The following is an 18,148-nucleotide window of genomic DNA, read 5'->3' as shown; positions in this document are numbered from 1 at the left end:
GTGAAGACTATTCCTTGAAATATTTGCTGACTGTATGTTATACAGTATATATATACACTGGCTGGGATATTATGGGCAAAATATGCAATAATCATCCCTTGTACAGTGTTAAATGATTGGCTGTGTTACATATTCTGATCAGTGTTGCTAATTTATAATTTTATGGCAAGTCTCAGGATTGCTGGTGGTTTTTAAAATCCCCAGCTCCTGGAGGCATGTGATTACATGAGAATCGCAGCTCTTTCTGCTCTCAGAGCTTTGGAGAAAAGTGACCTGAGTATACCCCAAAGGTTCAGAAGGCAAATAAAAAGATCTCAACGTTTTTTATTCTTTTTTAAAATCTCATTATTTTTAAGCCAATGCCAAGACTTTCTGGGAGCTGACTCATGAAATTTGATCTCTTGGGGTTGGCAATACTGTGATATAGTGAGAAACCAGCGCTAGATTTAAAGTTTACCCTCCAGCATAGCTGTGCCCCATAAATCTGTCAGCTGTGTGCTGCTTCCACAACAGATGACAGCATGGCGGGATTTCTTGGGTGGGCCATGGTCATGTCAGAGACGGGCAAGAGAAGGGGAGAAGTGGGCATGAACGCTGTGTTGGTGACTCTATACCTCCTGCAATGGTCCTCAGGAACCATTGCACCAAAGGCACACATTAGGGCTTTCCTGGCCTGGAATGGGGATTGAACTGGCCTCTGGCAGCACCTGAATAGGGGAGTATAAACTGCTTCCTCTCCATCCCTGCACTGGTTTGTGCTTGCGTGTGGATCTGCTCCCAGAGCACACACTTTTGACACTGTACCTTGAGGTCCTACCTTTATTCCCATAGAACTATTCCCTGAATTTTAAAAATGCATATGTCCATGCAGTTGTGCATGGGCCTTAAGGTATTTGCTATCCTATAAATGAGAGGTGGAACATATATGTATTCTGCTGCTCTCACTTTTACCAGTGCTACAGTTGGGTAATCCTCTTGTCTTCAAAGGAGTTGCTTTGGATTTGCACCAGTTTAAGTGAGATCAGCCAGGCCCACACGGTTATCATGCTGCCCAGCCCTTTGTCAGTGCAGGATTATTTCCTACACTACTAATTCTAGAGATGAGCCTGAGCTAACCCTCAGATCTGAACAGCCCTGACTTTAGGCTTGGGACAGGTCACAATCTAAAATCAGATTAAGGTTCAAATTTTTGCCTCTTCCCCCATCTCTATAATAAACCGGTTCATGGGCCTGATTCACTACTGCATCACTCCATTTTGCACTTATGTGACTCTGTTGCTGGTACAGACTGGAGAAACGCAGTGGTGAATGACAGATCTGGACTTCCCCAAACTTTGGGGAATTTGATATTGAGATCTGGGATCCATACCTTGCAGTCTAGTATTTTCCAGTACCTTGTCCATTCTAGTTTTAAAAGCCTCCGGCAAAGAGCTTCTCTCTTCTTCCTTTTGAGAGATTAACACACTTTAGTAGATATCAATTTTCAGCCTAAATTTCCTTTTGCTCAGTTTCATCCCATTACTACGAGTTATATACTCATGAACTACAAAGACATTTTCTCGATTGCCTTGTACTGAAGAGCTGACAGAAGAGCTCCTTATTAATTGTGCCCACTCTTTGAGCCCCATGAGGGTAATTTTGGTTTTATTTTATTTTGTAAAGTAAGATTCTAGCCCTTTTCCTTACAGAGATAGCCTTGAAAATGGGATTTGATATAAACCAATGGCTCGGGCAGAAAGGAACAAGGAGCTTTGTTTCTACAGCAGATGAGGCCTTTGCTGAGTTTCAGCCCTCACTGAGACTGGATGGTTGGTATTCACTCAGGTTGGTGGCATTGATGGGTATATCCACTCTTGCTGCAGCAGCTACTACAAATGGGACTCCCCTCCTGTTGTCCCCCAACAGAGCCTCTAGGAGCACATGGGGGATGTGCTATATAGTACCATATCCCCACACCTCACCGGGGAGGAGGGACCAAGTTGCTGCTGCACTGAGCGCAAGTATGGCAGCTGCTGCAGTCCGTCCCTCTTCCTAACACTGCCTGCCTGCCTGCCCAGGCCACAGTATGAAGAGCTGCTGTTAGGTTGGAGACCAGAGGCCATTTCTTCATCGCCACCACCACAGAGGGGAAAGCTGCTCTCCTCCAAACCTCCTTACCAGGTTGGGAGACCTACTCCCATTCACACCCATCCGCTGAGTCTAGGGAGAGCCACTCCCTCACCCTGAGTCCTCAACCAACCTCTGTGCACGCACCAGCCAGTTGGGTAATTGCTGCTCCAGTCAGTCCCACACACCAACCAGAGGAGACCCGCCCACTTCCAAAACCAAGGGAAATCCATTCCTCAACTGACTACCCAGTGCACCTCCAGGGGGACTCCCTTCCACCTGACCAATCAGCCCTCAGTCAGAGGCCACAGGATGACCAGTGGTGCAAGTAGAATTCATTTTTATTGGTACGTTGCATTCATGGGAAGGACACAACAGGGGCGGGAGGGGCGGACGTGACCTCCCCTCCCCACCCTGCCCGGGACCGCCGCATTCTCCCTGACCCCTCCCCATGATCCATCCCATGTTACCTGTGGGTGGGGGGGTTGGGGGACCTCTGTCCTCCTGCTGCTGCACTGAAGACTTCTGAACTGCAGCGGTGAAAGGAGCAGAACGTGGGGCCGCTGGGTGACTCCACGCTGGCAGCTCCTCCAAAGAGGCTGTACCACCCCCAGCCCTGTCCCCAGCCCTTCCACGCAGCTGCTTCTCCTGAGACCTGTCTGGGGTCTGTACAGCAGCCCCACGGGAGGACAGGGTTGGGGGTAGGGCTGGGGGCAGTACAGCTGCGCTGGAGGAGCTGCCGGTGTGGGGCCTCTGGGCAGAACCACGTTCTGCTCCTCCTGTGTCTTTCTGGTACAGCGTACAGGCTATATTTAGCTTACTGGTACAGCGTGCCATACTGTACCACCCTACTTGCACCACTGAGAAAGACCCGCCTGCCACACTTCTGCCAATAGAGGATGTTCAGCTGCAACCACTGCTGCTGCTGTGGGGAATAGCTGCCAGCGCGTGAAGTCGGCTAGAGGAGATTTCATGAGCACCTGGGGGAGGGGGAAGCACAGGGAGGTGCACTGGGAGGTGTTAAATCAGAGGTTAGGGGTCAGACCGTAGAATTGAGGGATTTTTTTTTGCTAGCGAGTCTCCAGGGATGGATTTTGGCAGGGGAGGGGTGGGATGGGGAATGGATATTTTATCCAGGAAATAATACTTGGATCACCAATGCAGGCAGAGTGTTTTTAAGGGACCATCCTTGTATCCTTAGCCTCACTGACTGCAGTGGAACTGCTTGGCATGAGTAAGGGAGGCAAATTGTCTCCTTTCGTTTTTGTTTTCTGATGTCACTTTTAAAAGGATCTAATGCTGCTACAGATTGCCAACGTCTTTCTGGGATGGAAGGATCTGGAACTTCACTGTGTGGTCACACCACTGTCATACACACAGGGACTGACCCCTGCAGGGTCTGTACTGCAGAGTGTATCCAGCCCAGAATCACACTGAGGTTTTGCGTCCATTACAAACTGATAACTGGTTTGCTCTCCATTATTCCTCCAGGTGGAATAATACGTATATTATAAGTATAGTAAATATTAATATTTTACACTTCTTATAACACCTTTCACCTGAGGATCTCAAAGGGCTTAACAAATATTAATGAATTAAGGCTCACAACATCCTTGCAGGCTAGGTATTATCTCAATTATACAGCTGAAGAAACTGAGGCCCAGAGAGGTTAAGTGACTTACCCAAGATCTCAGTGATTACAGAATAGTGAATAGAACCCAGAGATCATGACTCCCAGTCTGCTGTTGTAACCATGAGAATATGCTCCTTCCTTTCTCAGATTCAGGCTCCTTTCATGATGTCACACCTATATCTTTAACCATTCTACATCTCTAGGATTTTTTTTTAAAATCTGTGATCACTAGAGCTTGTTGCAAAACAGAAAAAAGGGAATTTTCATGATTACTCCTCCGTTTTAATGGAACTATGAAATTGTGATGAAAACTTCATCAACATTTTTCACTTTTAAAAACATTGACCAGTTCCATAGCCTGCTGAGAAATGGGGAAAAATTGGACATCCTTTTTTTTATTAAGACTTTGACTATTTTTTGTCCCTACACATGTTTACAGTGAATAAATAAACAAGCATTAATAATAACACCTGGTTTATTTAAATAATCACAGTTGTAATAACATTATTATTTGAATGTAATTTGTACTTAAATACTTGCAAATATTCCAAAATACTGGACAAACATTCTGAAGTTAGTCTCACTGTCTCCCGTGAGAGGTATTATTTGTCGCCCCTATATTGCAGATAGGGAAACTGAGTGAGAAAGGAATTGAATGACTTATTCAAAGACACAAAGTGAACCATTGGAGAGAGTGGAATAGATCCCTGAACCTTGACTCAGAGGCTAGTTGTTTTAAACCACTAAACCATACATTTAATATATCTGTGAATTTAATGAAGGTTTTATGGAGTTCTCCTTCCAGATCATTACTATAGAACTTACATAAAACCATGCCAGAAGGAAGCCAGAAAAAGAGACCCTTGAGAGGTAAGAAATCTAGAGTGAAACTCTAGTGGAGGAATTAGGGCCCTGATTCAGGAAATCACCTGTATTCAGGAAAACACTCAAGCACATTGTTAAAGTTAAGTATGTGTTTAAGTGCTTTATTGAATCAGGCTCAGGGGTCTGATCCAAAGCCAGTTCATTAACCTCATTGGACTTTGTGTTGTACCCTAGCAGAGCCAGAGAGAAGCCTGAGTGTGGGGCTAGGGGTAACTAGGGCTAGCAAAGAAACAGAAGGAGGTAGATTTGGTAAACTTAATTAAATCTCCAAGAACTTTTCTTCGCGGTGATGACAAATATTTAATATTTACATTTGAAAGCCCTGAAACCAAATCCATGAAAGTGCCTAGGTATCACATTGGTCAGGTGCACAATAGACAGAGATCAGTGAGTGTAACATGAAGGGGTGGGTCTTGATGAGAGCCATAAGGGGCAGGGCTCAACTCAGGTGGCAAATTTATAGGTCTTCCCTAGGGGAATTTACTCAGGGAAGTGCTGCTGAGTTTCACTTATTCCTGAGTCTGGCAGATACTGAAAGCTGTGGCTGAGAAACCTGATGCTGATTTTTGCCTCCCTTTGAGAGAGAGGCCTGCCCCCAGAACAGCCAAGATCTGCTTGGATCAGCTTTGAATTCCTGTCTCTGCTAACAGCTGCCTACCAAGTCCATGGGATTTCACTGAGCTAGTTTAATACTCATAGTCAGACAGTTTAAACCCATTAGCTCCCAGCTAGTGGAGTAAATTGGCTCTGCCAAGCCTAGCTCTCAGGCAGATTTTGCCAATCAAAACCAAAGAGAGAAACAAAAATAACTATAAATTTAATAAAGGTTGCAGCCTGCATTGTAAGAGCTAAACGCTGAAGCAAAATGCCTCTGGTTAGATCACTGTCTGTGACCTCTCTTAATGGACTTCCTCAGTGGGAGGATGAAGACCTGCCAGTGGAGGATTTATTGCTCTTTGAAGTCGCTTGGGAAGTTACCAATAAAGGTCTGTACACACTTTTTATGTGTTAATATGATTGTTTTTGGGGTAGTGTGTGTGTATGTGTGTGTGTATATATATATATATATATATATATATATATACACATATAATGTGTGTGTGGGGAGGGAATGGATACAAATATTAAGTGGGAACTGTGGAAATGAATGTTTCATAAATGCAGCTAGATGTTTTATTTAGGAAGAGAGTTTAGGAAATTGTGTCAAAAGAGGTGTGTCATTCTGTGTACATGTGTGAGCATGGAAGCACGTGTGATTGTATATGTGCTATATCTGTGTGCTTATTCAGAATGCAAGTGTGTAACCCATGTATGTATATTTGTCCACATACAGACTTTTGTGTACCAGTCACAAAAACATGGGCGAGTGTGTAAGTGTTGTGCATATCTCTGTGTGTAGATATATGGCTGTTACTGTGTTTGTATTGCTGTGCTGTATATGTCTGTGAGACTGATTTTTTAACTGATGCAAAATCTTTGTGAATGCAAAGCATGAAAATAAGTATTTGTAAGACAGTAAATACATTCAAGTGCAGTGATTTTCTTCAGCCTTCCCTTGCAGAATGAAAGGTCATATTCTCAACTGGTGTAAATCGACATAGCTCCACTGAAATCAGGAGTAGAACCGAGAAGTCAGTGGGGCTGCATCAGTTGACACCAGTTAAAAATCTAGCCAAATATTTACAAGCATGTCTAAAGGCAGACCTTGCATGAGAGCTTTCACGGTTGGTGCATGGGATCATATTTGAACTCTGCACATTGCTCTAGCTAATATGACCTCTCTGCCAGAGTAACTTCAGATTTAAAGTGCTAATAGGGCTGTCCTACTTCAACAAAGCAGCATGAGTTCAGCAAAGGGGAAAAGGCAGTAATGTTGCAGCATAAATGAGTTACTACAAGTCAATGATTGACATTGTGTATCTTGCTGCCTGTGGGGATAAATAAAGAGAAGATTAGTTGAGGAATAGATTGTAATCTGTAACATCTGAACCCTAAAAGACAAATGTAAGTGAGAGGAACCGATAGTCTTAGGGTTAACATTCTACCGGCAAAAAGAAAAGGAGTACTTGTGGCACCTTAGAGACTAACTATGCTCAAATAAATTTGTTAGTCTCTAAGGTGCCACAAGTACTCCTTTTCTTTTTGCGGATACAGACTAACATGGCTGCTACTCTGAATTCTACCTGGAGTATTCTGCAAGTATAACACTTATTTTTACTAATGTGCATGGAAAGCAATTGGCAGGTAGATGGCAGCAGAAATCTGGCTAAATCAAAGGGTTCTATATAACGTATAATTTAAATCCACAGTGTAAATTCTTTCTGTGCATTTACAAAGCACACAATGGGCCATATTCTCATTGATGTAGCTCTGCTGACCTCAGTGAAGCTACACAGATTTACCCTACTAATCCAGTCCAATTAAATGATTTGGAGCTCAACAAGTTTGAACAGAATGTGCTAGCAGTTACACCAAGTAATGACTTTATACTTTATGTCAACCTGAACCTTAGCACTGATTGAATTAGCCATAGCAAACAATTTATATCTTACATCAGAGCCTTCTTACAAATTGTCCCTTAATCCATCCTGGTTTGAAGTACTTGTTCTAATTATTATTTATTTATTTATTATGTATATACATATATTTGAGCAAATGTTTTTTGCAAGGTCTTTGGAGCTTGTGCTCCTTCAAGTAGTGGATATTTTGCCTGTGTGTTTGGGCCATCTAAGTCATGTGCTTTGATACTGTTTCCTGATAGGGTGACCTCACTTTTATAAACAGCAGTAGCTCCTAGAGAAATCTCTGGTGCTATAAGTCTCCCATGGCCAGGGTGAGCAGAACTTTAGAGTCATAGGAAAGTGAGACATAGGAAAAGATAAAAGGGCCTAAGAAATATTAGGACATAGGAAAGGATATCGTGTCTTCCTTTGCAAAAGAAAGAACAGAATTTTAGGCAAAGGGGAAAAGGCAAATACATTGACCCCACCCCCACCGGGTATGGTGGCACGTGCCTGTAATCCCAGCTACTTGGGAGGCTGAGGCTGGCGATTGCTTGGGCTCAGGGGTTCTGGGCTGCGGCGCAGTATGCCTATCAGGTGTCCGGTGCCACTGACAACCTGGCCAGTGGGTGGCTGAAGAAATGGCTAAAACAACACAAACGACGTGTTGTGATCGGCGCCCTCTCTATGAGGGCTGATGGACCAATCAATCAAGGTAACATTGACACTCCCCAAGATTTAAATATTGCTGGGTTCCTTCCTGACAGACGGGGAGACTGAGACAAGCCAGGCTTACTTTGGGCCTCATTTTCTTTTAAGCTAAGCCCCCTTTACAGCTCTCTGGCAGTATATTACTTCTCAGGAGCCTCACTTCCTCCCTGTCTAGTGTTCCTTCTTGCTGGCTCCATTTAGTTGGCATGGAGCCATGCATCCACAGGATAGTATATATGGCCTTTTACTATCTTCTATCTCAGCATGGCATATTGTTCCATATTCTGAGTGTGGAACATGTTCAAAGTGTCTCCGGTCAAGAGAGCTTTCTGATCCTCCCCCCTTTATATCTCTTTTCCTTGCTACTGCTCATGCTGAGTTAAAGCTCACTTGTATTTATTTGAAATCACTCAATAGTCTTTCATCTTCTCTGTTTAACACCCTCACTCCCAGACAAGCAAAGATATTACATGTAGGGTGGCCGAGCAAGCATTTCTAGCACTCTGTGCAAATTTGGCCATTAATCAAAGCTCTTCCCTAAATATTGATGTAAGCAAGAACTAGTCACCCAAATGTAACCACAATATATACTAGTGTCCTTTGAAGTCGTATCATGAATAATTTAAAATGAAGGATACCCATCCAACTTAGTGAGCAAAATGTAACTTGTAATGCATGAGCTTCCTTGCTTTTTTATTATGCTCGTTTGTTTAAGGGCAAAACACTCCCTTTTGCAGAAGGTGCCTGGCTTGGAAAGCTGTAGAACTGCACATGTCTATTGCGGAAGTGAAACAAGGTTGGCAGGCCATGGAAGCATGCATCTTACATGCTGTAAAGCAGTGCTCACTTTGTGCTCACTCCTCAGTAGCACAGAGGGAGGGTTTTGGTGCCAGCTAGGGAAAGGACAGGGCCTTGTGTAGAGTGGCCACAAACTACATGGATCTATGGTCTAAAGCCTCAATAGAATCATAGAAATGTAGGACTGGAAGAGACCTTGATAGGCCTCTTAGTTCAGTCCCTTGCACTGAGGCAGGACTAAGTGTTATCTTCTAGACCATCCATTACAGGTGTTTGTCTACCTGATTTTAAAAACCTGCAATGAAGGAGATTCTGCAACCTCCCTAGGTAATTTGTTTCAATGCTTAGCTACCCTTACAGTTAGAAAGTTTTTCCTAAGGTCTCTAACTTAAATCTCCCTTTCTGTTTTTTAAGCCCATTACTACTTATCCTGTTCTCAGTGGTTAAGGAGAACAATTTATTACCCTCCTCTTTGTAACAACCTGTACATACTTGAAGACTATCATGTCCCCCCTCAGACTTCTCTTCTCCAGACTAAACAACCCCAATTTTTTCAATCTTTCCTCATAAGTCTCGTTGTCTAGCTCTTTCATCATTCATATTTGTTGTTGCTCTCCTCTGGACTTTCTCCAGTATGTCCACATCTTTCCAGAAGTGCGGTGCCTGGAACTGGACACAGTACTCCAGCTGGGCCTTACCAGTGCTGAGTAGAGTGGAAGAATTACTTGCTTACAACACTCCTGTTAATATAACCCAGAATGATTGCTTGTTTTGCAACAGTATCGCATTATTGACTCATTTAGTTTTGATCAACAATAACCCCTGGCCAGATCCTCTTATGCAGTACTCCTCCTTAGGCAGTCATTTCCCATTTTGTATTTGTGCAGTTGGACATTCCTTCCTAAGTGTCCTACTTTGCATTTATCCTTATGCAATTTCACCTTATTTATTTCAGACCATTTCTCCAGTTTATCATGACCAATTTGAATTCTAATCCTGTCCTCCAAAGAGTTTGCAACCCCTCCCAGCTTGCTATCCTCCACAAACTTTAGAAGTCTACTCTCTAAGCCACTATCCAAATCATTTATGAAATTATTAAATAGAACCAGACCCAGGACAGATCCCTGTGGGACCCCACTTGATATGCTCTTCCAGCTTGACTGTGAACCAACCATTCATAACTACTCTCTGAGGAATCTTTCCCAACCAGTTGTGCACCCACCTTATACAGTAGTACACATGTGGAAATGTGTAATAGATGGATGTTATAGGCCACTAATAAAGACTGCAGCAGCATCCATGGAGAGGCTACACAGTTCCTCGTTGTCCTTGCCTCATCCCTTTAAACCTTGTATGTCCCCGGCAAAAGTCAATTTGCTCAAGCTGTTCAGGGAGGATGAGAATTTGTCTCTTATGCACTAATTTTGTTACTTGCCATAGTCATTAGCCTGGATTAGCGAGGTTTCCATTGCTTTGATGAGAGAGTTTTTAGTCACTTTATGAAGTTGATAACTATATTGAGATGTTTGATTAATATGTATGTTAGCATCTCTCTTTTTGCATATTGTCTGTATTATTCAGTCTGTCTTCTAAACAAAGAAAGATCTAAAGTGGTACAATGCTCAACAACAAAAAAAGAAAATACTCTAGGCAGGTGACCAGTTCTTATCACTACCTAAATATAAACCCATTCGCTCAGTGTTCAGGCCCATTACAGTGCTCCTGGAACAGTGTTCTTTTAATCTGAAAAAGCAAAGCTGCCTGGAGAAGAATTCATTCCCCGTCCATACACCAGCTTCAGTCTCTACCTCCATTTCCCTGTGTACCATTTCTTCCCATCTCTCCGGCTCCATTCCCTCCACCAGCTGTTCCTCTGTAGCTCCTTCTTCCCTCTCACCTTTGGGGATGGGAGTTGTATTAGTTTTTTGGGGTGAGGGAGTCAAGTGAATGAGTTGTGGGTACGTAGTGTGCGTGTAATTGATGTACCTATTTATTTAGGTATTTATGAGCCCCACCACTATAATATCTGAGGTATTCCTAGGTGTTTAAAAATAGAATGGGAAGAGCACAACATGGAGGAAGAAGGGAAATTTAGACTGGAGGGAGAAAAACTAAAACTGGTCAAATTTTCAGCAAAATTTGTTACACAAAAATGTCTTTTCAACGAAATAAACGTTTTCTTACAAATCAGTTTTAATCCTTTTCATCTTTGTTTTTTAAAGTTTCTAAACAAAATATTTCAAACTGTTTTGTTTTAGTGGGACCCCCCCCCCCGCAACACACACACTTATTTTCCCCTCTTATTATTTTATTTGGAAAAGGTGGGAATTTTTTTTTTAAAACAGCAAAAACAAAAGTGAGAGGTTTTTTCCCCACTGAAATGAAATTTCAAAATTTTTGGTCAAAACTGAATAATTTTGAATGGAAAAACTTTATTTTTGTTTCTTGGAAATTTTTCTTGGCATGTTTTTTGACTTGCTCTGAAGCATGCATAGAAACAGACAGATGATACACTAGCTGTTTAGAAAGAAGTAAAGAAAACAAATGAAGGAACAGAAAAAAGGAAGAGAAGGGAGAGTAAAATAAGGAAGAAAGTAAATTCCAGCCTGTGCCCCATTGTTATTTGGTGAAGGTTAATATCAAAACACAAAGAGGTGTATCACATCAATAGACTAGTAAACTTGGCCCTATGTTGCCAGTGTCAGTGGGAGGACTGTTAGACTAATATCAATTTGCATAACAAAATGTTTTCAGTAGAACGGTGGGATGCTGATTTTAGTGTATGCTAGGCATAAATATGAACTTTGTACATCAGTCTACGCATGCCCTAGTAACTTTAGGGCTAAAATATGTGGCCTCTTAAACTAGAGACTGCCCCAAACCGCAAAGTTCAGATCTAGTTCTGAATAACACTAAGCTTCAGTGGATGTCAGAATCCAAAACCAGACATGTATCCAAAATTTGCAGCTAACCTGCCATCTCTATAATAGGCCAGACCAAAGCTGTCAGATCTAAACATCTTTGAACTTTGGGGGAATTTGAGATTGAGATCCGAATTTTGCAAAATTCGTGCCCATCTCTCATTTCATTGTTTTTTATAAAGCCAGCCCCTGAAAATAGGATTTCAGATGTTGCTGCCAGAAGCATGTATAAACGTCTCAAGAAAATCATGGGATGCTCTTTTACGTTTCATTTGATACCCTAAAACTCCATATTAGAGAAGAATCAACAGGCTCATTGGAATGCTGAAACTGATTAAAGACTGATTTTTTTTTTCCCAACCATTTTTCACTTTGCACGGGATTCTGCAGTCAATAGAGTGAGTAATGGACTGCTTACTTGCACAGTAGTCTCAATGAATTCAAAGTAGCTAACCGTGCCTTTTGAAAGAAACTTTGTGTGACGTCTCTTTAGGGTATAAACTGGAATTTCCATGTGTAATAAATTACTCCAGCCTCTTGTCAACTCTTCCCCTCCTGTCTTTTTTTTCTTTGAGGCATGTCCATCACCTTCTTCGTGCATACAATTGCATGTACCAACTTCCCATGCCCAGTTCTCTTACACATGTATACAGAGACATCTGTGCTTCACAAGTCACATGGTAACAGAGGGACAACTGAAATGGCTGGGGCCAGATACTCCACAGGTTTTGTGGCAAGTTTTCTGCAGAATTTACTGCATTTTAAAAAAAAAATAAAAATTAAGGTTTTGATTTTAAAGTTCTCAATCCTTATTGTAACAAAGGTAGTAAAACAATGCATTGCAATTGTACTTGCCCTACAATCAGACTGACATGATGTAGCATAGCACAGAATAAGGTGCGCACTGTGATCAGCCCCCTTCTTTTCCCCTTGTTCATCTTCCCAGCCTTGTTTGTCTTTCACGTGCTAATATGGTCAAAGCCGGTTTTATCATTTTAAGAATGACGCACACCGACCTGGTAACCATGATACATACTTTGGTGACGTTGCATCGGGATTATGGCAACAAACTCTGTACTGGGCTCCGTAAGGAGTTGATCCATCACCTGCAGCTGGTGCAGAATGCATCAGCAGAAATGTGATTGGAGTTGGCAGCAAGAGGATGCAACCTACCCTCAGCTCCATTCCCTAACTGGCTGCTTATTGTTGTCTCCTTAAACTCAAGGAATACAGGCAGAAATGGCAGCCCCTTTCAGTGTGCATTGGGTGCATCATTGCCATTCGTACCTTTGAAAATGTCTCCCTGTAGACCTTTAAGTGGTTGCTTCCCAAAGTATCTTGTTGATCCTAAGACTGGGTCCTTTGCCACAGAGAAGAGACAGGACTCAGGTGTAGTAAACTGAAAACAGCTTCTTTGTTGAGGTTGCTGGATAATCAGGGCTTGGTCTTGCACCACTAAAGTCAATGGCAGTTGGGTCACTCCTTCAGAACTAGTCTACACAAAGGTTTTGCACTGGTGTAACTATTTTGGTTACATTGTACAATCTTTTAAATTAAATAGTTATACCAGTACAACTCCTCGAATAGAGCCAGTTAAACTGGTATAAAGATGCCTTCATCCTCATCATTATCATGATGTTCCCATTACAACTCCTGCATTTAGGACAGCAACAAAGCTCCTCCACTCCTGTCTGTTTCTGGCAAGTCTTTCAATGGTTCCTCAGCTGTGCCCCAGGTTTTTTCAGCTCAGCTTCCACAGCTCTTTGTAATGTTGTTTTCAGGCGGCCTCATTTTCACTTCCCTTCAGGTGTCCATCTTATTGCTACTCTGGGGATGGCAAAAGGATGGCAACACCCTCATGGTGTTGTCCATCATCCCATCCAGAATACGGCAAAGTTTCTCGAGAGGCTGCTGTTAATCTTCGTGATCCCTTCCATCTGCGCTCTCTCACACCCAGGATATGTAAGCTGTAGCATCTCATCTCTGCTGTGACCCGAGCTAGCTTCCCTGTTTCGTACATTGTCCATACATTCCAAAAACCACGTTTGGTTTTTGTCTTGGTGTTGAAGCCACTGGCATGAAGACTGAAGTGCTCCTTTCGGCTTTCACCACTGGCAGTCATATGGGTCATTGACTCCTGAAGGCCATCACACACCCTAATGGTCGATTTCTCCATCGCTGTTTCCTTAACACATTTTTGTTTTTTTACGGGACAGGGTTGTTAGTCCTGTGCCTAACCCCCAACCTGGAGGACTAGGGTGTCAGTTTTGTCTGGCCCCTCCCCCACAGACCAATCCACCATGGTTGAACCTGTCCGGAACAAAGCCCCCGCTGCCACAGACTCTGGGGGTTGTTAGAGCACACAAGCTGTCCCACCACAACAAGGCATGGACACCAGAGGACAGATAAAGTTGCCTTAGATCAGTATAATTTATTCCTATTCCCTTACAGGAATAAGGATATCAACATAAGTATATTTATAACAGTATAACTGAATCTACAGTTGGGGTTTGCACTGCTTTAACTATATCAGTATAGTTAAAAAGATGCAACTTCTGTGTTTAGACAAGTTACTCAGATGCGCACTCTCTCTCTCTCTCTAAGCTTGCAGACTGTGTCACCACACAGGATCTGCCTAAATCCTGATCCAGATTAAACAATCATCATATCGACTGCTGACTACAGGCCAGCTTCTTGGGTTTCTGGTCCTAATGACCTGTAAGGGAAGAACTGGGGCTGGCTTTATCTTTATTTCTGTAGCTTCACCATCTGAGCTATAGATTTGCTGCTGACATTTTTAAACATGGAGCAAAGACTCTTCTTTTGTTGCATTATGATCAATTTTAATGGTTCATATTTATTTTATGGAATTTTAGCAGCATTGTTTTTATTGTAAGACCTAAATGCTATGGCTGATAAGCACAATAACATGTTGTTGCTTTATTTTTAACTCTATGGATCATCAGTCTTTCAGATGTTTTCTTGTTTGCGCTCCTCAGAAGGTGGTCTATTTTTAAAGAACAGGATTTTAATGTAGGGGCTAACTTTTAAGTGTGCACATAAAACTTATAAATGCAAACTAGATAATTGTATCTATACTTTTTCATACATTCATAGATTCCCAGGCCAGAAGGGACCACTGTGACCATCTAGTCTGATCTCCTGTATAAACCAGGCCACAGAACTTCCCCAAAATAATTCCTAGAGCATAACTTTTAGAAAAACATCCAATGCTGATTTAACATTTGCAAGTGATAGAGAATCACTGTACCCTTGGTAAACTGTTGCAGTGGTTAATTACCTTCACTGATAAAAACTGTTATTACCTTCACTGTACACCTTATTTCCAGTCTGAACATTTCCATTTAATTGATTTGCATGCCCAGAGGCTTGTTTATATGTACATCAGCATTCTATAGGGGCACAATTTTAAAAATGTTAAATTCCACAGTACCAAAGGGAAATCAGATTTGGCAAGAGGTTTGCTGCAGATGTCAGCTGATCCATTTTAATTAATCATGGCCCTAATCCTCCAAAGTGCTGAGCAATGTGAGCTTCCACTGGGTTCATGGTAAATGAAGGGTCAGATTTGTAAAATACCTTTTAAAATCTGGCCCTTAGTATCTAGAAAGAATCACAGCATTGGGCCCTTATATAACATCTATAGCCTTGCAAATAATTCATGACACAGTGGGGGCATTACAATACAGTTCTACAGGTTTCAGAGGAACAGCCGTGTTAGTCTGTATTCGCAAAAAGAAAAGGAGTACTTGTGGCACCTTAGAGACTAACCAATTTATTTGAGCATAAGCTTTCGTGAGCTACTGCTCAAATAAATTGGTTAGTCTCTAAGGTGCCACAAGTCCTCCTTTTCTTTTTGCGAATACAGCTCTAGTAGCTCATTTGGCTTCTGCATTTGGGGCAGTTCAAATCATATAGTGGCTATTAGGTTAATTTTGTTGCAATTATTTAAACCTCTCTGATCTTCATCTCCCTTGTATATGTTAAATATGGTTCCTGGGTATGCCCCTTGGGCTTTATTCACTGTTGAATTTCTTCAGTTTAACTCAGTGGAGCTAAGCTAGTGTAAAACTGGACTGATGCAGTAGTGAATCGGGTCTCTGGCATGTAGTTTTATACCTAGACTTTGATTTATTTGTTCTTCCACCTTCCTTTCTTTTTGCTGCATCTAAAGATTATGCTTCTGTTCATCTTGGTCCCTGGTCTGGTGGATTTCCCTCTCATAAAAAGATCTGCACTCCTGTCTCACTGTTCTTTCATTCTAGTTATCTGTTAACTTAATTATTTACTTGCAAATGTGGTATTCTGTTTTACTTGTTGTTTGTGTATATAATGTATAACACACCAGTGAAAGATGTTGAAGACATTGATATCGGTGGAAGATGTTATAAAAATTAAAGCATTAACGGCTCTTTGTGTTAGTGGTGAAATACAGTGCCTTTAAAGAAAAAGACATTATTTCAAATCCAGCTCAGGTCAATAGCAGCTGAAAGTCATTACTGCCTGATGCTTTCTAGTGGCTTGTGTGTAATAAATTGGGGTTTGTCTGTTCAGTTCCCCCTGTGCAGGCATCCACATCACAAGGAATTAGCTTTAAAAATGACAACTGCCAAAACAAAAAGCTTAGGTATACCCTATATGCAACCACTAGATTAGGCAATAGAAAATATAGGAATGGCCCTGAGCCAGTGTTTGAATTCCCCAATCTAAACTTTCCAGGGATGTGCAGATCCAAGATTTTTGTTGTATGCTTTATACAGATAGGGGACAGCCAGACGTAAGGATGAGAATAACACAATGCACTGATTCCACATTAGTGGGCATGACCTAAAAAAACGAATAGAATAGAATAGTAAGCAGTGGTTGTGTAACAGATGATAACAGTTGAGGGTGGAAAGTATACTATGTCCTCATAGAAGAACTTTCAGGAGGTAACCTATAATGACTCAATTGATATTTAAGCTAGGATATTTAGCTAACGCTCCTACTCTTAGGCAAAGTGCTATGGGATTAATATTTAATTACCACATGAGGACTGGATGTGAGAACATCCCATTTTTAAATACAGGAGATGAAATTCTGAGCCTATTGAAGTTAATGGCCCTAGTGAAGTAAATGGGGGCGTTGCCAAGATTTCACCCAGAATTGTGAATATGAAAAGTAACTAAACTGGAGGTGGACCTGACCTATACCACCAGGCAGGTCAACCTGAATCTGAATTTTGTACCTTATGCCCATCTCAACATGATACTCTTTTATTATTTTCTTTTACAGTTGGTGGCATCTACACTGTGATCCAGACAAAAGCCAAAATTACAATTGACGAATGGGGTGAAAATTATTTTCTGATTGGTCCCTACTTTGAGCACAATGTGAAGACTCAGGTAGAGGTGTGCGAGCCTCCGAACCCGGCAATTAAAAAGGCAGTGGACACCTTGAAAGGCCAAGGGTGTCAGGTAAATGAGATCTGCCACTGCTCCCTATGGCAACTAAACTGATGCTGAGGAGATTACAATTTTGGTTAATGCTCTTGCTGTTCCACTTGACTCTGTAGTCCTGGTCAGTGTCCCAACAGGAAAGGCTCAGAACCGTTAACTCAGCGTTAGAGTAGCAAAGTCAACTCATTAAAGGTTATTTTTGAGAGAGAACCAGTTTATCCAATTACATGTTTTAAGAGTAATTTATCTGCAAGTCTACTTAATTGGATTAATGACTTACTTTGCCAGTCCCTAAATACAGTGAGATTTCAGTAGACATAATTTGACCTTAAGTTGACTGAACTGTTGTGTAATTCTCTTATATTGCATTTGGCCTTCTCTTGCTGCTGAATAAACTCTGAAAGGGAATAGCATTTCACCATACTGTGGTTTCACTTGTCTAGCACTCCGGTAGGTTTGAAAGCTAAATATAGCTGAACCACAGTGGGATCAAAAAAGTTATCTGCTGACCAAGAACCTGCTTTCTAAGGCCAGTTTAGCTCTGGAAATAGTGTGCGGTCCCCTCATTTTAGTATCGTGCTTATCATAGGTGTTGCGTTAATTCTTATTCCCAAAAAAGGGAAGGGAAAAGAATTTTGTGGTCAATGTACAAAGCTGGGACCTGGTGAATCTGAGTTCAATTCCCAGTTCAGATAAACGTGTCCCGTGTGATCTCTGTCACATCTCGTAGTAGCTCTGTGTCTGTTTCCCTAGCTGTAAAATAGAGACCGTAATGCTTCATTCCTTTCACAGAGGTGGTGTAGATTCTCTTCCTTCCATGCATCAGCAGCAGAATTGTTTACTAAATTCCAAACAGTTACACTTGTGCAAGCTCACTGACAACAAGGGAGTTATACAAGAATAGGAGAAGGTCTAATGTGGCCTGTACAATCTTTATTACTGGTGCTGATGCCCAAGAGAGAGAGTTTGCATCTCAGATTCCAGGTGGAGTATGCAGGGCTATCAACTGTGGGAAAATAATTTCTTGAGTTGTAAACTGTGCACACCTACCTGGAAAGCATCAAGAGTCAATAGACTTGGAGTCCCTTGATGCCATTTTTTTGCAAAGCCTATTTTTCAGAGTGGAACCAGGCT

At 41.8% G+C, this 18,148-nt stretch overlaps 1 protein-coding gene across 1 annotated transcript in view; it reads left to right on the top strand.

Annotated features, from left to right (window-relative positions):
- The first annotated feature begins 5,142 nt into the window (after positions 1-5,142).
- The window catches only part of GYS2 (glycogen synthase 2), a 71,781-nt gene continuing 58,775 nt past the window's right edge, over positions 5,143-18,148 (top strand). The window contains exons 1-2 of the mRNA XM_048836285.2: positions 5,143-5,610; positions 16,851-17,032. Coding sequence (XP_048692242.1) covers positions 5,490-5,610; positions 16,851-17,032 — 303 coding nt within the window. The 5' untranslated portion in view covers positions 5,143-5,489. The remainder of the gene's footprint in view (positions 5,611-16,850; positions 17,033-18,148) is intronic.

Source organism: Caretta caretta, chromosome 1 (genome assembly GCF_965140235.1).
Source record: "Caretta caretta isolate rCarCar2 chromosome 1, rCarCar1.hap1, whole genome shotgun sequence".
NCBI lineage: Eukaryota > Metazoa > Chordata > Testudines > Cheloniidae > Caretta > Caretta caretta.
The sequence above is the reverse complement of the archived record's forward strand: the minus strand, read 5'-3'. Positions and strand labels throughout refer to the sequence as shown.